At 38.3% G+C, this 17,485-nt stretch overlaps 1 protein-coding gene across 5 annotated transcripts in view; it reads left to right on the forward strand.

Moving 5' to 3' along the window:
• Nucleotides 1–17,485, forward strand: part of DENND1A (DENN domain containing 1A) — a 197,705-nt gene that overhangs the window by 82,478 nt on the left and 97,742 nt on the right. For all 5 annotated transcript variants that reach the window (XM_064171293.1, XM_064171294.1, XM_064171297.1 and 2 more), the window contains exons 6-10: nucleotides 379–448; nucleotides 1,187–1,267; nucleotides 3,445–3,498; nucleotides 9,311–9,421; nucleotides 15,744–15,844. In XM_064171293.1, the coding sequence (XP_064027363.1) occupies nucleotides 379–448; nucleotides 1,187–1,267; nucleotides 3,445–3,498; nucleotides 9,311–9,421; nucleotides 15,744–15,844 (417 nt within the window). The remainder of the gene's footprint in view (nucleotides 1–378; nucleotides 449–1,186; nucleotides 1,268–3,444; nucleotides 3,499–9,310; nucleotides 9,422–15,743; nucleotides 15,845–17,485) is intronic.

The following is a 17,485-nucleotide window of genomic DNA, read 5'->3' on the forward strand; positions in this document are numbered from 1 at the left end:
TCGCTGCAGCTGAAGGGAAATTCCTTGCTGGTATTTCAAAAGGAATTAAAATAAAGAGCTGTGCCATGAAAAGAGGGCCCAAAATCATAGCAAAGCATACTGGGGTGAAAAGTAACAGCTATCTGTTTTATTTTATGGACTGAAAATGTAACATGAATGAAAAAGATTGTTTTTTTCTGCCTGTTCATCTTGTAATTTTCTTTTCTTTTTTTTTTTTTTTTTTTTTTTTTTTTTTTTTTTTTTTTGTGTGTAAGTTGATTCTCATGTCCAGTGGAAGCTGCTGTTAGGATACATCTGTATAATAAAGGCTAGCAATCTTGGATTTATTAGCTGACATTTAGCAAGTTAAATGTTGTTTCTTTCTTTCTTTTTTTGCAGTTACCTCCCATGGTTTGAAGTCTTTTATAAGCTGCTCAATATCTTGGCAGATTATTCAGCAAAAGGACAGGTATTATTCTAAAGTACTGAATCTTCTTTTCCCTGCCCCACTATCAGATGAAGGAGAGAGGATGAAAGCACGCTGTTTTAAGAAGTGCTTAGATGAGAGATGACCATGTGAAATCTTCATCTGTATGATGCAGTAATATAGAAGATTGTATTCAGCCAAGCTGAAAGCTTGCAGTGTATCTCAGAAAAATAAAGAGCTTTTAAATAGCTTTTGAGAAAAGATGGCAACACCTAGCCTAGTTTTATGTACTTATAACAAGTATAATCAGCAGCTAGGTTGCTGCTTTCATTTGTTGCCGTTTTGCGGTAACAATTGTATTTTGCATGTGTCATAATCATTTGCATTTCAGGTCGAAGCTCTTAGGATCCTATCTTCGTCTCAACAGATTAAATACATTGACTTCAGCCTAAGTTAGTGAGTTGTTATTTAGAACTTGCAATGAGAACCAGCTTGCTCTGAGCTGAGTAACTGCAGTTCATAGTTTGGTGACTCAGTAGGTTACAGAAATACATATGAAAAAAAACTTTTAAAATCCTGTTATTAAACCCAGCTGTCAGAGGAAACTATATTCATTTCTGTTCATAGCCTAATGTATAAATCTATTTTCACATTTTCCTTTGCACTTGCAAGTTCTCTAAGCACCCAGTACCACAAACATTGCCCCTCTGTCTTGGAGTTTAGCTTGTCGTACCAATGCCTACTTTTAGTATTCCTCTTTTTTTTTCCTCCTTATTTCAGGACAGTCAAAGGTGTGAGCTCCTAGAAACATTTCATAAACTTACCATCCCTGAGCCAGGAACCTCTTTTCATCTTGGACTGGTAAGTGAAGTGGGAGAGATGTAAACTGAGGTGCTCAGTTTTCATTACATATCATAGTAGTGGAATGTCAAAAGCAATTCTCCTTTTTGGAACTTGGTACTCGGATGATGTTTTCCTGTGAGGACACAGAGCTGTGAAATTCCACTTTTCACATTTGGGGCCCTCTGTTTCCCTTTCCTTAACCTCAAATGTCTTTGAAATGCTGTTCCTTGATTGGAGGAAGATTGTGTATATTCCCCATGGAAATTTCTCACCATATCGTCTGTGACCTGCAAGAGGTCACAGAGCAGCAACATGACATTTATTGCCCACACTTCTACAGAAGTCCTGAATCTTGCGAGTACGCAAGGGGGACAAGACTGGAAATCAAACAGTCTCCTACCTGTCATAGCATTATTTTCAGTATTAACTGTTTATTAACTGTTGTTTCTTCCCCCCCAAGAAAAAACTTCACACACAAAAAAGGATTTATTTCACTTTTATATATTGTGAGAAAATTGATCAAAGAACACTGAAAGAATAGCTGTGAAATGTTACTTATGTGTTTATATTTTTGAATTTGGTCTTTTGGAGTTCTTGTCTTCAAACTGAATTTTGCAGATCAGCCTTGTGTTCCAGGCTGTAGTGAGAAATACTTAACAATGCACGTTGCTGCAGTTGCCAATTAGTCATTTAGAGTTCACATGGAAACTAGTGGTGTGTGCAGCCACAGTTAGTTCTCTTCTCCCTCTCATTTCTTTTACTTCTTCTAAAGTACTTTTTGGCAACAAGCAGCTTACTCTCATCACTTCACCCTGTAATGTCAGTCGACAGGTAACAGTTGTTTGGCCTTGCTAGGTCACCAGCTGGCTGTGGAAATGTCCCAGTCCTCTTGAGGCAAGCTCTTTCATGAACAGTGTTTCTGTTTAAGGGGACGAGCTGTCTCAAAAGGCAACAATCAGTTGGGATATTTCAGTTTTTTCATACCAGTGGTTTCAAGGAATGCTGCTGGTCTCCCCTTGTCTCAGGCATTTCACGGGCGATGAAGCAAGAAAGGATATAAAAAAGTAGCCAAGGGACTGCTGGCTGTAGTGTCTATACACATTTTATCTTGGCTGTTTACAAGTGTGTTTTGGGGTTGGGGTGAGGTAATTCCTCATTTCCTGTGTCTTTGCACTGCATCTCTTCAACCAAACTAAACCAGTGATATATCAAAAAGCAAAAATCTGTGTTTATGCATTTAGTGTCTATATTCAGTGTGGCTGTTGTACTTGCTTGCTATTTCGGGTTATAGACTGTTCATGAAGCACTGAAACGTCTGAGATATATATATATAAAATTGTTCCAGTGTTGGAACTCTGCCAAGAATATAACAACCCTTACAATTTCAGCAAGTCATTAATAAGTACCCCTAAGACAAATTGTAAAAATCTTGAAAATAATATAAATTGTATGTAACATTGATTTACAAAAGCAGTGTAGTCTCATTCTCTCCTTTCCCAAAGCCCTAATCAAGAATCATGGAAGTCATGCATGGTCAGATTGGGAACTAGAGTGAACCTGGTCTCTTGGAATGCAAGCAGTTAGAAAACCCATTACAATGTAGAATCATAGAATGTCATATGATGGAATATGATATTGCAAGATCAGTATGGTCTTCAAAAATGTGTTTTTTAAGGTGTGTAAAAGTAACCTGGAACTTGAGTAATGCTTTTCAGGTAAGTAGATAGAAAACTTCAGGAAGCATTTCTCAGTACATTTCTATAACTTCACCATTGTCTTGTATGAAACTTACTGATGCTGTAAGTCAGAAGAGGAGATGTGGCTGCTGTTTGCTGTGGTCCATCCTGCAGTGGACTGTGAAAGATGGCTTGAATTATCAACTGCCTTGGAGTTTCCTTAGCATATGTCATACATTGTGTGAGTCTGTCTGTATCAGAGACTCTGAAGAACAAAAAACCCTAATATAACTTTTCAGGAGCATTTGATACTTTCTATCTTAATGAATTTCATATTGGATATGTGGTCTGAGAATCCAGCTTTTGAAACCCATGACAAAGGAAGTTGTGCTGGTAGTTGGTAACAAATGTTCTGTCATTTTTACTTAGCTGAGCAACTGCTATTACTAATACTAAACAACAAATATAGATTGCTTTTGACAATATTACAATAATCAATATTTTCTCTTTCTTTTGTAGCACTCTTACTTTACTGTGCCTGACACCAGAGAGCTTCCTAGTATACCTGAAAATGTGAGTACTCCAGAGGACCATGTGCTTTACCACCTCTGCTTAGTATCAGCAGCAAAACAGATAATTATTCTTACCTCTCTTTAGCCTAGTAATAGATAATACTTTGTAGAATACTGCTAGATTTTGAACATCTAGAGACTCTGCATTAATGGTGTCTTATTAGCTGTAATTGCTCAAGCAATCATTGTTTCCTTTGAAGTAACCTATTCCTTTATAGAATAGAATTCACATGACAATCTGCATTGGTGATTAAAAACTGAAATGTGTTAGGATAAAGTACCAATGGCCAGACTGATATGGGTAGAAAGATGCAGATCTCTAAATCATATAGAGAGACCCTTTTGAGAGAGTGACATAGAGACTAGTAGAAATGATCCCTTTTGGACAGCTTTCTGAAAATGCTGAGCACACTGGCTTTCTTTAGGGTCACTTTCTGGGAGACTTTTAAAGTGTCTTGAAGTTGTCTTGTATGTGTTTCAGCATGTCTCAGATTTCTAGTCAGACGAATGCTGGCATTTGCTTCTCTTAAATACTCTTTAATATGCTCCTGTTATACTTAGTCAAATGTGTGTGCCTGACATCTCAGTTTTCTTTCTTGAGCATTGTGCAGTCTGCCTTAGCACCATATACCTCAATTTATGGCATGAAAGAAAGGGAATCGTCAAGACATTTCATCTCATTTGTGGATGATTTGTATAGCAGATAACATTTGGGGCTTTTTGCTTCTGTTTTAAGACATTGTTGCTGGCTTTTCTATGTTGTAGACTTTTCATACTGACACGCAGCCTGTCAGTAAATTTAATAGATGTGCTTTTTCTTCTAAGGTGCTTTATTTCCATAGAAATATGATCTATTAGGAGTAATTTAAGAATCAATTCCTGCATCTAAATCAGCTATCAAATCCGGCCCTCATCCAGATACGTAGTTACTTGTTTATAAGGTTTATATTTCATGTCCATCTCTTTCATGTTAATCATCTCAAACTTCAACAGTTTTTGTCTGATAAAGCTCAAATCACCTGGAGAACAAGGAAGAAGTTCATTTCTGGTTTGCAGGCTGTCAAAATGAAGGGCAGAGAAAAATGAGCTAGCAGTGATAAGAAACCAGTGACATGGATTAAATGTAGATCATCTACCTTTGGCTTGCTTTAAGTGACGTGGAACAGCTTAATAGCACAATAGGTGATAAAGGCAGTATAGCTGTGTTTATGCTTTGTTAGTTATGTCTGCTGGTGCTGTTCCCTTTATATTCAAAGATACGAGTCAGATTCCAAAAGCATTTGAGCAGGAGACATGACAAATGCTCAAGAATCAAAGGCTATTATAAAGGCAGAAGCCTTGGGCCAGGAGGAATTGGGAACCCTTTGAAAACCGAATGCTCAACCTTCATGGTTGGGAGTGCCATGTGATACTAAAAAGCATCCTCTTTGAATCATTGAGTGGTGCTGATGTGCCTCAGAGGGAATGTGGCTGGCTTGATGTAGGTATCCTGTACAGTGATGGCATTTGAAGGATGGACTCTTGGAAGTGGCTGGGGTGAACCAGGGAACAGAGGTGGAGGAGCATTTCAATTAACAGATATGTGTGCCCACAGATATATATACACAGTCAAATTTTGAAAGTAAGGGCTTGTTGTAAGAAAAATATTTAGAATGAAATCCATTGGCTCAACTGTTGTTGCAGTTGACTGCCTTCTGTTTCTCAAGCATTTTGTTTATTTTTTCTAATGAGCACAGTGAGGATTTGATATCTCTGTTAAGGCAGTTTTTGTGTAGAACTGAAGCAAACAAGAGAATAATATATGGAAATTACATGAGCGTAAATCTTCATGGATTTTAATCAACTGGCCTGGTTGATTCAAAATTCTACATATCTTATCAGTAATTATGTTTTAAACCCTTATTAGCAAAAGTTTCGGTAGTGCCGAACTTTGAAGTTGTATGCAATGATTAATGGAGAACTGCACAGAACTCTTATCTGGAATGTTAACAAACTTCTTGAAATTATCTGACTTTGTGTCAGATCAATATGTTTAATGAGTCACAAAACCAGTTGGCTTGGACACTTTTATGTAACAGTTGAGCATTTACCTTTTCAAAAGATTTAAGCTATAGAAAGGATTTGTAAGTGCAGAAGTAAATTGGGTTCCTTGCAGGAAATGCAGTGCAAGCTGTAAATTTCCTAATTGTATCTGTCCTGCAGCAGTCTGAAATGGTGACATTTTCTTGGTGATGATGTTCTGCTGTATTTTTGTGTCACTGAGTCCTGTATTTGATAACTCCTTTTTTTTTTTCCCATGTCATAACTTACCTTTTGCTACCTGGTTTTCTTAAGAGACCACCCCACTCCTGTTTTATTTAGTTTCTGTATTTGCACCATCTAATGAAGTGTATTGACTTCCTTATGTTGTTCTTCCAAAGAAGAGCATGCTATTAAGAACACAGCTGCATAGCAGTTACCTGACCCATATTAGATTTTGTATATACGATACTTCAAAGAAAACAAACTTCCAAATAAGATGGGGCATTTCCATAGGAAGATGGAGAAGGAAGCATGACTCAGTTCTGTTAACCTGTTCTACTAAAGTCTTGTAAATGAAGCCATTCAAGAGCAGACTAAAATGAGTAAACTATAATTCATAGAACCAACCAGGTTGGAAGAGACCTCCAAGCTCAGCCAGTCCAACCTATCCTCCAGCCCTATCCAATCAACTAGACCATGGCACTAAGTGCCTCATCCAGTCTCTTCTTGACCACCTCCAGGGATGGTGACTCCAGCACCTCCCTGGGCAGCCCATTCCAATGCCAATCACTCTCTCTGGGAAGAGCTTCCTCCTAACATCCAGCATGGACCTCCCCTGGCACAACTTGAGACTCTGTCCCCCTGTTCTGTTGCTGGTTGCCTGGGAGAAGAGCCCAACCCCACCTGGCTACAGCCTCCCTTCAGGTAGTTGTAGACAGCAATGAGCTCTGCCCTGAGCCTCCTCTTCCACAGGCTAAACAACCCCAGCTTCCTCAGCCTCTCCTCGCAGAGCTGTGCTCCAGGCATCTCTTCAGCTTCGTTGCCCTTCTCTGGACACATTCCAGCATCTCAACGTCTCTCTTGAATTGAGAGCCCAGACCTCATTGGGTTGTTCCTTCAGTTAGAAATTCTCCATCAGATGATGAAAGAAGAGTTCATGAATTTTGTTTTTTAATCTCAAAATCAACATGCTTGGGCATTCACTGATACTAGATAGCAAGTGATCAGATAGGAGTGAACTTGCAAAGGAGCCTAAGAGAATTTTGTACCACTCTTGGTAAGTTTAGAGAGGAATGGGGGCACCTGTTAGCATATTTTGTTCTAAAAATCCCACTTTCTACTTCCTTGGGAAAAGTTTAAATCCTAGGAAACAACATACACAACAATTATACTGCAAATTGGAACGCTTTCATTTGTATTTATTTAACTCATTCATGGTTTTGTCACTTACGAGACATGTCTTTCAAAATACATGTGTAAGTCCCAATTCCATCTTCAGAGATGACAGCTTTCTTATAAATAAAACTTCGAGCTAACACGTGAATTTCCTCAGTATCAATACATTACCATACCGCCCACATGCTTCACAGGTGTCACTGGCAAATTTCTGAGAGCAGAGAAGACTAAAACCTTACAAATCTTTCCATCTGAAGGTACATTTGTGTGTCAAAGCCAGTGTTTTGCTAGAATAAACTTGATGGGAGAATAATTGCAAATCGACTCCCTGTTTCTATTTTCCTCTCATTAGTGGATACTGTTGCCTTATAAACACATCCCTGCACACACATCTATACCTTCAGACAGACTGTGGGCATTATGTGCTCCTTTTGCCATGCCCCTAATTTGGGTGGCATCAAAGGGAGTTTAGTGCTACTTAAAAATTCTTTTAATTCACACTATTTGCAGTAATTGTGTCGTCACGCGCTGTGTTTTGGCGTTGCGGAAAGATGGGTGAGAGGGGGAAGAAGAGCCGTAGAGAAGACAGCTTATGTTTAGACAAAAATATCATGCTAATCAGCACAGATGGGATGAGAAATACAGAAAAAGTACATGATAGTTTAATAGGTTTTTGGCAAAATGTGTTGGCTTTTTTTTTTCCTCTTCCCCTTCTTTGACTATACCTGTCTGTGGCGATAGCTTTTCTGTAACAAAGAGCTGAATGATTGGTTTATATTAACATGTTTGAAGCTAACCATAATGAGCTTAGTTTTTTTTTTCTCTCTCTACATACTGGTACAAAAGTCTTCCAGATACAATGCTTCGTTTTTCCTTAGTTCTTTCTGTTTGGATGGCAAGCTGTGGAACATATTTTTGCACAGTATGAAGCATCTTGGCAGACTTCTCAGGCCAAGTATTGGTGGTTTTAGAGTTATCTTTGGATCTGTCAAAAGTGCTAATAGGCTTTGTTGAGCTTCTTTAAGTTTCTAAATCATATTTGCTTTTTGCTTTTCTGCACTTTTTTATTTAACGATGATTAAGATTGCACTTGAATTCATGACTAATCTTATTTTGCTCTGGTGTGCTTTTTCTATAAGGCTGTCTTTATCATATAGCAACCCTTTCATATCTGTAAGAAGATGCTTGGAAGCAAATTCTCTAATTCATCATTTTCAGGTGTATTATTTTTTCCTCCACCACAACCCCTTTTTAAGATTTCTATGTTTTACGAAGTGACAATATGCTCTCTACACACAAAAATCCTTTTTTGTTTGCCTTGCACTGTAGAAAAACTCTCATTCTTGGAGAATGTCATATATTTTGATCAAGTTACCTGCATGGTGGCATCACATTCTACTGTTTATTAGAAAGTCTCTTAAATATTTAGTAAATGGTACATGATTCATGCCAGTGCAGCAGGTGCACCAGGGGGTTACATTGGTAATGATGAATGGGTAGGGCTACTGGCTGATGGGATGATAGCCTCTTGTGCAGTTTGCTTAATTTTCTCTTTCGAATTTCAGTTATTTACACCACTTAGGTACTTTTTAATATTCTGAGTAACAAAAGCATGAAATAAACCTCTATTGCCTAGGAAGTGTATCTGTAAAATTTGGGCAGTGTTACCTCCTTGTGTCTTGATCTTTCTATCTGTATGTTAAAGGCAGATGGCAGTTGTGTTTTGCTTACAGGATATTTCTACTGCAATTAATTTTCTTTATACTATATAAACATATTGATTGGATGTGTGAATCCTGCCTCTCCCTCAGAGATGGGCATGGACTGAAATTTTCAAGGAAAGAGGATTCTATGTCTCCTTCCTGAGTTTTCTCAGCTTCCCAAGGAAGTGCTTTCTGTCTTCCATCAAGGGGAAACGTGTGTCTGAGTTCACAAAGGGAGGAGCTCAGACATGTGTAGCTGTGTTTAGTTTGTGTGTTAAATGCCCTTGTGTATTTCCAATTATCAGAGTTGTTCTAGCCCGAACCGAGCTCACGTTCACATTAGAATTGATGTCTAAGAGAGCTGCTTTTATTGTTACATTGAGAAATGGTTTTGGTACTTCATCAGAGAACTCTAAAGTTTCCATAAGTGTCAGAACATATTTTTTTCTCACAGGAATATCTTGTATTTAAGAACCTGTATGTGAAATATCATCAATTTTGTGATTCCAAGACCTAGCTCCCCTAAAGTTAGGGGAGAGATGCTGCAATTAAAAATGCTTTGACATAGGAAGACATACTGCTTGCTTTTAAGCCACATACTGAGTCTAGGAGGATGAAATCTGGTTATTTTTTTTGTTAAGGACACTTCTGTTTGCAATATCATGAATCAAAAATTATTTTCTCTCTTCCCAGAGAAATCTGACAGAGTACTTTGTAGCAGTTGATGTCAACAACATGCTGCATCTCTATGCCAGTATGCTGTATGAACGCCGCATCCTCATTTGTTGTAGTAAGCTGAGCACTGTAAGTACAATGCAGAATTACTTCTTCTATTCCAAGTACAGATTTTTTAATGAGAGTGATATGTAGCAATTGATCTCATGATCTCCAGGTCCCTTTCCAACCTCAGTTATGCAACCTCAACTGAATTCTGTGGTTCCATGTGACAATTTTCACTGAACTGTTGTCGACCTCTAATGTTCAAATGAAAAGTGTTCTTTTTATAAGGAATTCTTGGGGTTGATTGGTATGTAAATGTACAAATACTTATGCCATTGTGAAGTCTCTGTTTCATTATTTGCTCAACAGGAAAAAAACCCAAACAATAGATAAATGATAGTGTCAGGTGGATATTTTAGTGACCTTCTCTAGATGAACTGAAGGATGGGCTAAAGTACAGTAAGGTGTAGTAGCCTTAGTGCTGCTTAGACTCCATCAAGTGTGTGGGAGATGAAAGCTACTGAATACTCTAGAGTACTCTCTTCTAAAAGTGACTGGACATCAAAACAAGTACACAGCTTGATTTAGTTCAAAGTTTTGTGTTATGCATTTCAAAGTCAATCAGTCAATAAGATTGTGATTTTCTTTATAAAAGAAACTGTTTTCATTCTGTTTGCTCTGTAAATGGATATTGATTGCTTTCCTTTATAAATAGCAAGCATAAGAAGGTTTAACTAGTTTTGCTTTCTAGTGGACTAAGTGAACTAAGTGCTTGAGCAGTCCTTTCTAAACTACAAGCTTTCAGTTCCATTCTGTATGGTACTAACCAGTCTCTAACTGTCTGAACATGACCTACATTTGTTTGAGATTAAAACTGATTTGTGGAATGCTAACTACTATGTAAGGCTGAAATTCTGTACATAAAATCATGTATGGATGGTCTGTAGATACAGAAAATGAATGAGAGTAAGACTTCATACTAAATCTCAGAATAAATATTACAATATCATTTTGAAAAATATGTGAAACAAGGGGAGAGAATAATCTCTGGGGCCTCTTATTAAATGTTTACAATCAATCCTACATTTAACTGAAAGAATTTAAGTGTTACAAAGTTTACCACTTAGAAAATTTGTAAAAATCTTTGCTTTTGTATTTGCCAGGTGTTCTGTGTCTTCCCTAGTAAAAGAGGGGCAAACACATCCTGACTTGGTAATTGAATAAAATAAGAGAGAGTGAGGTGTTTATTCAGAAACCTAAAGAGTGAAAAGAATAGTAAATTATCAGAGAGGAGGAAAGAAGAGAAGGGCTATCCAAAGCATTTCACAATTTGTGCCGCTGGTTGGTTTAATCTCTCCCTTTGTGACAGAGCCTGGGAAGAAGAATTACTTACCTGTCACTTTGCCTTCTTTAATGAGCCATTTCACAAATAGGGTTGTGTTTTCTTTCCTATCTTTCTGCTATTTCTCTTCCTTTTGCCTCTGTCCAAGATAAAAGCATGTCTGGTTCTTGGGTGGGGAGGGGTATTCATACTGTGTGTTCTTATCTTACAACTTTATATATAAACTACTCCAAGATTGGAGTGACAGTGTAAGACAGGTTTGAAGTGTTGGGCCAGCGCCAGTGATTCCTTGCCTGCACGCTCTGCTCTGCATGTTCCAGCAGTAGGAACAAGCTGCATTATTTTATTTCAAACTGTGCTCAGCGGAAGCCAAGACCTTGTAACTGGAAACGTACCAAACTGAGAATTCTCAAAGTAAAGTGAGGGTGGTGTGGTGGGGAGGGGCAGTTGCTTTCTTTGTTTTTATTTCTCAGTTTTTTAACAAAAAAAAAATGGAAGGTGCCTATTTGCAGTGCTTTTCTTTTGACTTTGAGAGACGTGGCACGCTCAAGGCTTCAATTTAATATCAGATAAGAGAGACAAAATGAAACAGTCATGGATAGAAGGTCTTTCACGGTGGAATGAATTCTGTGCTGCACTACATCATACCAAATTCAAATTTTGGTTTGAAATGCCCTTAATACAGTTAAGTTCAATGTGATTTGGAGGTAACTCAATGAGGCTGTTAGTGTTTTGTAGATCATGTACTGAACCTATTGAAGGATTATTGCTTTTCTCTTTGATTTTTTCTTTTCTTCTTCCTCTGTTTATTTAAATGTTAAAGCCATTATTTGTTTTAAATTTCTGTCTGTATTCTGTGATCCTGATGCTCATGAAAAGCCAGATAGGCACCAAAATGCATAGAACCCTTGTGCTTGGCAAAAGACCACCTGCTGGTGGGAGCACTCTGCTGCAAAACTGAAATGAGCTTCCCGTGCATCCACAGCCAGGTGTGACTAATTGTAAGAGGGACAGCAGCAGGTTGTCTCTCGTTGCAAAAACGTGGTTATCATGAAGCCTGATGACTCTTAAAAATCTTAAACTTGTGAATTTCTGTGATGTCTCTGCTTGGCTCCATCAGACTGAGGTGAATCTCTTTACATAGTTTTTCTGTTATTTTTTGAGTGTTAGTACAAAGCAAAAAGTGCCTTTCTGACATGATACTCTTTTGTTCCTGAGAGCTGAGTGTTTGCTATGTCACCACTTCCATGTCACAAAAAGCTCTGATACACAACTTCTCATTCCTTGCCTGGTTTCTGACATGCCTCAGGGCTCTGAGGTTAGGGAAGTGGTGGTCCTTAGGAAAAGACAACATATTAATACCATTCACCAAATGTCCTTGTGATGCAGCACAGCTAAGAGCTTGCTCAGTTCTTGTTATGCAAGCAGCCTTACAACTACTGTTTTAAATGCACAAGTTCTTCCTTCCCAAGAGCTGTGTTGCTGTCCTTCTAACCTGCCAAGATAGGTCTTGACCTGCATACACTGCCTTTGCAACAGCCTTGCTTTCTCTGCTTAATTCATACGTAACTCAGTTTTAAGCTTTCTGCTTCATTTTTAGCCCTGAGTGAAGCAGAAGAATGATCTTACAAACTGCAAAAAGTGCTGGGTCTTTTTCCAGTATCTGTTACATGTTTGAGGCCACATTCTACATCTGATCTTGGAGGTCTCTTCCAACCTGGTTGATTCTATGATTCTGTGTAAAACTGTGCAGTGTCTCTGCGTCAGAACAGAGAAAGTAAAACACACTGGGAAATGTCTGTTGTAATTCACCATCAGTTTATAACTTTTGTATGAGTGATAAAATCCCATTGATTTTAATTTGTTCGCATAAGGCTATTAGAGCAATAAATACAGAACTGTAAGGAGTGAATCAGTGTCTGTCTTACACAGCTCTCTCTTTACATTTTCTAGCAACAGCTGCAGGAAGCTGTGGTAGTGGAAATAATCTTATTTCAAAATGTTGGATTCCTATAGTTTTGACAGTTGGGCATTTCTCAGGCTGCCTTATTATTAAGTGCTTGTTTTCTGTATGGCAATCACTAATCAGGTGAGGTCTCCAGCAAATATGCTATTTCTTTTTTATGAGCCCTTATCTTGGCAGAGTTGAAGGACAGTACTGGTGCTTACCCACAGTAGTGTGTTATTTGAATTCAAGCCAGATAGCAAGGTGGGAGTACATCTCAAAAATAAGTGACAGGTTCTGCTCAGATGTCTGCAGTGTTGAGCATTATATCTGTTTAATCTTTTCTTGCTGAGTTTTAAAACCAATGGGAGGGAGGCTTGGAAGGGGCCTCCTTGGATTACTGAGTTCACTCCTCTACAGTGGCAACCATGTTATATAATAATGCCAGGAAATAATCCATTTGATCCTCATGGAAGCAATTGTTAAGTAAGAATTAAATTTTTTAACAGTACCTTTTCCAGACACCTTTTTGATTTGGAGAACAGAAACAGAAAGCATAAAGGATTAAGGAATACAGAGGAAAAGCTACAGTAGGATGCATGCCCTTTTTTTGTCTGCTGCATATTTTGGAACTAGGTTCTGCCTTTCATCTAATTTGTGAGAGGGGACCATCTTCTCCAGAAAGAATAATATAAAGATAAGTTGAAATACAAAACACTAAAGTTTTATCCCTATCCTATTGTGACTCATAATATGCTGTAGTTTCTAAGTTTTACTTTAATGAGCTAATTTTGCTGTATTAGTTACTAATATTTCCATCCCATATGGACCTTAAAATAATGTTCATCTGCTAATAACGAGCTTTCTTATTGAGAGAGACTGAACAAGTACTTGTTCAGATATTTGCTGTACCCTGTATGCTTCCAAGGATGCTATTTCCTTAAGATGCTGGTTCAGAGATAGTTTACATTTTTTGCATATTCTCACTTGCAGAAACATATTACCCACACTGGGATGCTTTTGAGTTTGTCGGTCCTCTTGTTGTGACACTTGCCTTATCAAGGAATGCTGAGGTGAGGAGTGACTGTATAGCTTTCCTGGAAGACAGAAGTGAAAATCTAAGGCATATTAAAAGAGGGTTAGACTATACCTCCAGATTTTATCGGTATTTCTTGAGAGAACTTAATGAAATTGTGGATGTTATGATGAATAGAGATGGAACAATACTGTTTGAAAAGTGACATTCACCTGCACAATGTGGTAGAGAACTGGTAAAGAATGCAGGCCAAAATATGGACATAATAAAGAAGACAGAAACTGTTTTTTGCTTGAATTACGCTAAGAGGGATGACTACCAGAGTGAGCAACTTTCTGAGAAGAGGAGCTTCCTTGCAGCTGCCTTTTTCTGCTTGTGAAGAACACCTACTTGCAGAGCTTGCATCTCGTCATGGCTCTTACCTGAACTGCACTGCAGAGAAGCCACAAAAAATCCATATTCTTTGGTGTATTCTTATTATTTATCCAGATCTGTATTGTTAGAGGCTTAATAGTAACACACAAAACATGTGCCTGTCTTCCATCTTCTTGCCTAATGACCTGTGTTTAAATCAGAATCCCAGGTTCTGCTACTTACAGAAACTGCACTGCAGTTACTCAAAGGCATTGAACGTAAGGCAAACTTCATCCAGAGTTGTAGCTGGTTTTCCCTGACATGGAGCCTGAAGAGACAGGTTTCTCTCTTCCAGACCTGTTTTCTGTACCAGTAGTGGGTTTCCTGTGATGAGGTGTGTAATTCGGTAGTCTCTCTTAATAGAAATTAATAATAATGAGTATCACTTTTTTAAGGTTACACTGCATCTAACTGAATTAGGATTAATGTCACCATTTGTCTTTGCTTGGTTTCATCTCTCACAACGTCAGGTCACTGCAAGGACCCGAGTCCTTTAGATTTTGCCTTGTTGGTATTTATAAGCAGTACTCTCCCTCCTCCTTACTGTCCAGACAAGCATTATACGCCTGATTTCATTGTGCCTTCAAATCACTGCTAAGCTTTTGTTGAGTATTGTTTCCAAAACGTGCCTCACAAGTGAAACACATTGTAGTACTTGTGCTGGGTATCATTTGAGATTAAAAGACACTCTAAAACTGCAAAACACTGTCAGGGTGGATGTGACTGCCTGTCACTTCTTAGTGTTTTCCTTGGATGTGTCTATTTGTATGACTGTTCTGCTTTATTTATTTATTTTCCATTTTCCTGGAGTTGGGGCTGTGTTCATGTCCTCTTCTTATGGTATTTTGAGTACAATTTTTGCTGAGATTTTTTTATTGAGGATTACCACCTTCTCCATTCTAATATCCTTAGTGAATGTGACAAATATCCTGCTTATCTTCTTTTCCATATTATTAATTATGATTTGAAATAGGATTGAGAGATGTAATTTCCTCCAAAGCTCTATGACAATTCTCCCCACAGCTTGCCTGGCACCGGTGTTTGCTATTTGTGAGCTTTTCCATTCGGTACCTGCCAACTTCTAAACTATTCTGAATGGTCTTTTTAAAACCACAGCTAAGAAACTCAGTGGAGCAAGTGATTTGGTGAAGGGCAAGTAGATAAGAATGCCTTTTAAACAATAACAATTTAATCTCTGCATTTAGTACAACACACTCTTCAGAAACGTGTGCTACTCACATGGTATCTTCCTGGGCTCAAATATATTTTTTTCCAGTTTGTGTTACGACTTCACAGTGCAGTTTTATGATATTTAATGGATGGTAATGACCAGGACTGGGAGGATTTTCCTTTACTGTTTTTTAGTTCCCTTTGTGCTTTCATTTCCATGTTTTTTGTTGAGTTATAGAGCACTGGTTTTGTTTTCAGGTTTTGTTGAATGAATCATGTTCTCAGCTGTTTACACAGGCAGTCGAAATACAACTACCATAAACCAGTCATGCTTCACCCACCAATACCCTTTTCTTAACAACAGCACTGTATGTTTTGTTGTAAAACATGTTGATATGAAAACAGAATTGATTCTTTAGGTTCTTTTTTTTCTTCTAACTACCTTTTTAAGTTTGGGTTTTTTCTTATTTATGATCTTGTTTTAATATGTGTTTTTCAGTTAACTGCCTGCATTCATGGGTCTGCAGCTATGCTCTACCCGATGTTCTGGCAGCATGTTTACATTCCTGTTCTGCCCCCACATCTATTGGACTACTGTTGGTAAGGTTATATATATGTATGTGTGTGTGTATGCACGTGCATGGATGTGTGTTAAATATATGTGTATCCCTTAGATTCACATTTCTCTATAGTAAATCTTAAGTCCTCTTCTGATGCAACTGTTACTCTAAAAATATGTTGGCATATTAAGGAAGCAACCAACCTAGTAAGTAAAAAAAATTATTTTCATGGCAAGATATAATTGCCTATCAGTATGTTGAGGTATTCTGAGTGGTTACTATGGAAGGCCACAACTTGGATATTGTATAATTAAAATCTGTTTTCAGCGTATCTGTGTTAAATGTTAACATTTGAATTAAGACTCCCAATGGCAGAGGATACACTGATGAAGGTACTCTAATTTTTCTGCTTTCTTGAGCTATTGGGGATGGAGTGGAAGGTACTAATTTTCCCATGATGATCTTCTATTATCAGTGTATTTAAAACATGGTATTTACCTTATTTAGGGGAATGAATGTAAACCTTTCAAAAACCTACTCATTATCATGATGTGATAAATCTTGGCAGAGCCCATGAGCAGCTTCGCATTATGTCAAGTCTTGCCCTGTTTTGACTGGCAGCTTGGCCCAGTTGCCCTCTTGAGGTTTCTTCCAACCTGTTTTATGATTTCACGCTGTCCAGATGGCCCAAGAAGTCTCTTTATTCACTCTAGGGCTTGCAGAGCAGCGTGTCGTTGGACTCTGCTTAATAGCTCAGAGGCCTACAGTGCCCCTCAAAGTCTCTCAGTTTTTACTTTATTTTCTAGTACAAACTCAAACAGTTTAGCCTCATCTGCCATAACATCATCTCTTGTTTGCTGTGCACCAGAATAGTGGATGAGTACCCTGAGTAGCCTGGAGGATCTTTAAGATGCTGTTGCTTTTAGTGGCTCAGTTATTAGTTATTCCCATGCTTAGTTTGTGTGACTTGCTCCTTTCCCTCCACTTTTCTCCTGTATATGTAACAGGGAGATGAAGTTTTCCCTAAAAGAGAGGTTCAACTCTCAAGTCCTAATAGAGAGTCAGTGGAATTGTTGCCTGAATTTGCAGGGATGGAATTAGTAAGGCCAAAGCTTGGCTGGAGTTAAATCGAAGGATGGGAAGGATGAGATGAGACTTCCACAGGCTTGGAAGTAAAAGGAAATCACAAGAGAAACATGAACAGGCTGCTGTGTGGTCATATACTCAAGTGATGAAGGATGCAGAAAAGGTTGAGAGACTCGATGCCTTTGTCTTTACCGGCAAGGTCTACTTCTCTATTTCCACCTCTCCCTGTGGAGCAGCACTGTTTGTGGGAGTGCAGCACTTAATGCACTTTTGGGAAGGGTTTGAAAATCCTTCTCAGGAAAACACAAATTTAACCTTACCCTGTCATCCAATACCATATTGAAAGTGTGGCTCTTAGTGCGGAGGTTGGGAGTTCTTTTCAAGAGTGACAGTGTTCTGTGGGATGTTTTCTCTGCCTTTAAGAAGACTAAGGAAGCAGCCAGGATAACTGACATTTTTTTAAGTGAAGCGCTGGGAACTGAAACATGTAGATTTAAAGGAAACTTGTTCCTCTGCAGATGATTTAAATGTTAAGTATGTGCCTGTGTCGAGGATACAGGGAAGGGAATCTAAACCTGTTATCTCCTGTAGAAAT

This window comes from Pogoniulus pusillus, chromosome 35 (assembly GCF_015220805.1).
Source record: "Pogoniulus pusillus isolate bPogPus1 chromosome 35, bPogPus1.pri, whole genome shotgun sequence".
NCBI lineage: Eukaryota > Metazoa > Chordata > Aves > Piciformes > Lybiidae > Pogoniulus > Pogoniulus pusillus.